General features: G+C 42.4%; 2 protein-coding genes across 3 annotated transcripts in view; both read right to left on the bottom strand.

The window, feature by feature from the left end:
- Positions 1-1,037: 1,037 nt before the first annotated feature.
- Positions 1,038-1,952, bottom strand: H257_17892 (hypothetical protein). The gene has a single exon (XM_009846854.1). It carries the CDS (start codon positions 1,604-1,606, stop codon positions 1,226-1,228), a length of 381 nt encoding a protein of 126 aa, XP_009845156.1. The 5' UTR covers positions 1,607-1,952; the 3' UTR covers positions 1,038-1,225.
- Positions 1,953-2,276: 324 nt separating this feature from the next.
- H257_17891 overlaps positions 2,277-5,698 on the bottom strand; it is a 4,912-nt gene continuing 1,490 nt past the window's right edge. For both annotated transcript variants that reach the window (XM_009846853.1, XM_009846852.1), the window contains 7 exons: positions 5,555-5,650; positions 5,398-5,479; positions 4,583-4,865; positions 3,597-3,686; positions 2,843-3,140; positions 2,499-2,621; positions 2,277-2,423 (listed from right to left, as the gene is read on the bottom strand). In XM_009846853.1, the coding sequence (XP_009845155.1) occupies positions 2,334-2,423; positions 2,499-2,621; positions 2,843-3,140; positions 3,597-3,686; positions 4,583-4,865; positions 5,398-5,479; positions 5,555-5,650 (1,062 nt within the window). In that variant the 3' untranslated portion in view covers positions 2,277-2,333. The remainder of the gene's footprint in view (positions 2,424-2,498; positions 2,622-2,842; positions 3,141-3,596; positions 3,687-4,582; positions 4,866-5,397; positions 5,480-5,554; positions 5,651-5,698) is intronic.

Raw genomic sequence — 5,698 nt, 5'->3', positions numbered from 1 at the left:
TTACGACTGGTTAATCGTCAACTCTTACTCTTACGAAGCCAATGAACGGGGTTTAATTTGTTAGAAATGGTTTTGGCATCGAAATTGCAAATTCCGTGATTGCTAAAGGTGTAACTTCAAATATCCGAATCAAATTCCCGAAGTGAATTCGAACGTAGTTAATTTCGGGAATTTGATCAAATTACAGGTTTGCTAAATGTCTCTAATGTCGCAAAGAGACCGCGTTGGCCTATCTCGTGGAAAAGAGGTTGCTCGTGGAGTCCAAATCGACCGATTTGCATGTCAAGCCAAATACTCCGGGAGTACTTGTTTGAAGGTCTAGGTGCTGTGACACGTCAAGATTTATATTTAACATGACGATGTGAACGACAATCGAATGTTCGTTTGTCGTCTTTAAACCCACGAGTGTCTCTGGTCCTTCATTGGCTTCATCTACGAAGTTAAAGTACTCACTGTTAATCCAACCATCCTTGAGCATACTACGTAGTACTAACGTAACGTACTAGTATTAACATAGAGCGATAGTTAACGTTTACACAGAGTGAACCACAGCTACATACTAGTATTAGTTAGAACTACGTATATAGCTACTAACAGTATGTGTCGCGAGTTCTTTGCAGTTAATTGAATTACTGGTACAAGGGAAATACTACGTACTAGTAGTACAGAAGTATATACTTTCTAGTGGCCTTCGCCATTGGTTTGCGTCATTCGCATTCACATTAGTCTACCAGCCATGAAAACTCCGGAAAAATTGGTTATCCGGATAGGTTAACCTACACTGTTGATTTACAACTGTATCCGGAATATCTATTTATAGCATTACCCGAATTGCGGTTGCACGGGAGATATCCATCGTTGGAAGTCAGGATGGGTGTCATCTGTGCTGGTCAGTGTTGAATTCTCCCTCGACAAAGCAAGCACAAGCTATGGATGCCTTTGCGAACCTTGATCCCCTTGGCGGCAAGTCGTCGACGTCCAAGACACCAGCGTACCCATATCCCGTTCAGCCACAGCCGCAAACCTACAGTCAGCAGCCACAACAACAGCAGCAGCAGGCTTATGGTATGCCTCCACCACAACAACAGCAGCAGCAGGTTTATGGTATGCCTCCACCACAACAACAGCAGCAGCAGGTTTATGGTATGCCTCCACCACCACAACAACAACAGCTCCAAATGAACATGGGAGGTCTCGGTCTTGGTATGGGTGGCTCCATCAATAACTATGGAGCCCCTGTGGCGCCTCCTTCCATCCCAGGCATGTATGTGAACCAGCCACAACAACAACAACAGCAGCAAGTTCCACCTCCAATCATGTACGACAGCATCAAGAACCTGTTGCAAAAGAAGCCAGATATCGTGGCTGGTGCCAGTGGAAATGGAGCAGACCCGTTCAGTTGCTTTACTAACAAGCCGTCGTCGCGTACCAACAGCGGTAACTTGAACTTGGACACCAAGCCACCACCATCCAACGCTTCGTACGACCCATTCAGTGGCGGGGCCACCCCGGCGTCAACGCCCACGTCCTTTGGCAGCCAATCAAATGCTACGCCAACGGCCAACCTGTCGATCTTTGGTGACGTAGCGCCGTCTACTGGCCACATCTCGTCGTCGTCGACGACCCCCAAAAACTCCGCGCTGGCCGACCGCCTCCGAGGCGGCAAGCGCCAGACCCAGGAGTCTCAACGCGCCTCTTTAGCCATCAATTCCACCGCCGTCTCCACGTCCGGAGGCACGTCCGTATCGATTAAAAAGCAACTCGGAGGAAATAGTGCAGCCCCAGCCACGAGTTCATCGCTTGCTGCTGTGCCAACCACGTCGCCTGACAATCTCTTGGGCTTTTAATCATACTATATTCTTAACCACCACACGATTCCCGCATTGGACATTGATGCATATCAACTACTGTATGTACTACATAACCGGTAGTAACGTTACCGGTATTCTGACTTCCACAATACTGGTACATACTACGACCTACTACTACGTAGTACTCAAAGTAGTAACTTACTGCAGTGGAGTATTCTTTGACCCAAAATTCGGGCATGTGTGCTGACTCGACAAATCTATCGATCAATTCATTGTACTGAGTTTTGTATGTCAAAAATTGCCCAGTGGTGATTGGAATCACACTAATTTGAAGTCACACACGAATTAGGTGTTGATGATGGTGGTTTTCTGCAATCTGATTGGCTAAATCCATCTGCCGATTCGTGTGTACATTATTTGGATATGTTGGTTCATTCTCCAGTTTAGAATATAAACACAATGATGGCCCAAAATGCTTGCATATATCGTTCATGCTTATTTTCCCCTTGTATATTTTTATCGTTAAGGAGACAATGTGGTGTCTGACGACGGAGGCGCGAACAACTCCATCCGTCGTATGGCGTGCAACATTGCTTTGGCCTCTTCTTTTTCCTACATATATATATATATAATCATAAAAATTAATATATACTTTTTAGAAATAAAACAAGAAGAATATTCACAAACCGGTCCGTCGCGCTCGAGCAGTCTGTAGCACCACTCCATGGCTTCGGGCAGGTTGCCTTGCAGCATGCAGTAATTTCCCAAGAAAAGCATGCCCGCGACCGCCTCTGCCGACGAATTATGTCCCTGCATCAATCATTGAATTATCAGTCAATTCAATTTATTATTTCATCCAATCTATTAATGTTATAAAGTTGTGTAAATGGTGATAATCGCATTGTACATTCCAACATTTCAGACTATATACTTTGAAGAATATGATATGTGTTTGTCGCCTCATATACTTTATCTATGTTCTCCATGTATATATATATACACCAAACACCCATATATATAAATATATATACCGTCGCTCGGTCCCGTTGCCAGTGCAATCGATAATACTCGGCGGCCTTGTCCATATCTTTTTCCACTAGCTCGTACAGTTTGGCCAGTCGAAACACAGCAATTCCTTCAGCATCGTTGTTGGTCACTGCTCGTAAATAGCTCGATTTAGCTTGACTATGCTGACCCAGCTTTTCCAACGACCCGCCCAGCGCCACCCACATCCGAGCATCATATGGCCGGATGCCCGTGGCTTTCTGGTAATAATGCACACTGTAGTGGAACAACTCGAGCAGTTCGTATGCTTGACCCAATCCATACCTACATAAACAAATAAATACACACGACCATCGTAGCAACAACATACAAACAACACAAGGCAGTAAGTATATCGGTCGTTTTGAGTTCTCCAAATATATATATATGGATATTGTTATCAATATATATAGATATAGATGTATTTATTGTGGATTCACGACTGTTTCCGCCGAATCGTTGACTCTCGAAGCTTCGACGCTATCTATTGGCTACTTTATTTTGGATGATCGGATCGAATTGGCTCTTTCAGAAAGGACAAGTAGAAGATTCACCCAATGAGAATTTTCCATCGTGATTCAATAGTGAATAGAACACCACGCGATATACATTTGGTCGTGTACAGCGAATTCACAATATATATATATATATATATGAAACAAACATATAAAGATATATATATATGAAACAAATATATAAATATATATATATATATTTGTTATGTTTAGGAGTATAACGTACCAAGCACGGTAGTCGGTGGGGGCTAATTCGAGGGCCCGCCGGTATACTTCGATTGCAGCGTTGGTATTTTTCAATTGAATGTACTCGTGTCTATGGTCATAATGATCCACACATTCAAAACGATATTATGTCGAGATTATTCCAAAGCTGGAGCTATCGACATCCAACCACATGTGCACAAGAAATGAGCCAATCAAATTGCAGGAAGTCATCCGTTCACCCAATCAAAAACATGGAATTCGTGGCGGACTTCAATTAGTGTGATGGGCATCGTCACTGTGTTTTTACATATACAAGACATTTCGAGCCAAACCACTGTAGGATATACGCAGAAATACACGTGGCGTTTTCATTCAGTACAAACACAGACTATTGGCACACAGAAATACCTCTTAAATATTGTCGATTTGATAGTACAAATTTGGGGAGGGGGTGCAATCGAATCGCACCTACCAAACCGATCCACAATCGATCTGATTGGTTGAATGTTTTGATTGGCTAATAATGTTGAGCTCTTCTGAAGTAGCCAATCAAATCGATTTAAATTCCAACGAGAAACCATGCCACAACACGAAATTTCACTCGAAAGCACAATATAGTTTTGTATTCACTTTCGCAGGTCAGTGCTCGGCGAGCGATGGTTCGGGTCATTCAAAAACTACCCGCATGAGGAAATGTAGAGTATACAACATACACATACAATATATGTATATATATACATGAACGGATCTCCCAAGATCAAGGTCGGCTGATCCATAAAAAGAGAAGTATTTATATTGTGGATTCGGTACAATTTTCCAGACCCCGTCAAATCACGAATCGACACTATTGGCTAATCCAATTTTGAGTGGATTGCTCTTACTGAAAACACAAGTATATTCAACCAATCACAACACTCCAGCGTGATTCAATCTCTGGATTAGACAAACAACCACGCGAATTTTGCACGTTTCAAGCGAATATTCACTATATATATATATATATACCCAATCAGCGTCCATGCAGCAACACATGTCCCGTCCAGCGTGATCGCGCGGTTGAAATACGCGATCGCGCGTTCGTGCTGGCCCTTGAGGGCGTAGTAATTGCCAATCACGCAATTGGATTCGGGTCTGTACTTGTCCACAGTATGCACGTGATGCGCGAGCTCACTGAGCGCCGTCTTTTCCTCTTTCACGTACAGCACATCCGAGTATAAATCCATTAAGTCCATGCGATACGGGTCCGACGTCGACAGTTGCTCAAACAACCGGTGGGCGCCATCGAAATCTATCCACGCCATATGAAACCAAATATATATATTGTTGTGATTATTCAACCGGTGGGCGCCGTCGAAATCTATCCACGCCATATGAAACCAAAATATATATTTATATATATATATATATATATTGTTGTGATTATTCTAAACTGGAGTGAGATGGAGAATAATGAATCGACACAATGAATAGTGAATGTACACAAGAATCATCGGCGCAAAAGGATATATTTAGCCAATCAGATTGCAGGAAACCATCATCTATATCTAATTAGTGTGATACCAATCACCACAGGACCCCTTTTTACATACAAAATTCAGTATCGATAGATTTGGCGATTCAGAACAGAAGTCAACCAAATGTTGGGTAAACATCCATGTGTGTACTGAATATACCAAGTTCGTACAAATATAAGTATTTCGAAGTACTGTACATATAAACCGAGTGGGTTTAATATATAAAAAATACATACCAAGTTCGTACAAATATATATATATTTACCGAGTTCGTACAAATATAAATATATATAGAATTATGAATACCTCGCAGCTCGTAATGCGCCCGCGCGAGTTGTGACACGATGTAGGAGCTTGTGGGAAACGTGGGTTGGATTTGCTCCAAGATCTATACATCAAACAATTAATATATCTCCTGGCCTTGAACGACATCGCATATGCGATACGGTGCAGCCAATCATACGTCGATGGCCTGGGGAATGTGACAGTGTAACAACAACACGTGGGCTTGAAATAGATGCGACATCCACGGGCACGCCTTCTCGTTGTGATTCATTTCCTACCAAGTCCATGATATAAATATTTATATATATATATATATATATAC

This window comes from Aphanomyces astaci (assembly GCF_000520075.1).
Source record: "Aphanomyces astaci strain APO3 unplaced genomic scaffold supercont1.126, whole genome shotgun sequence".
Lineage (NCBI taxonomy): Eukaryota > Oomycota > Saprolegniomycetes > Saprolegniales > Verrucalvaceae > Aphanomyces > Aphanomyces astaci.
The sequence above is the reverse complement of the archived record's forward strand: the minus strand, read 5'-3'. Positions and strand labels throughout refer to the sequence as shown.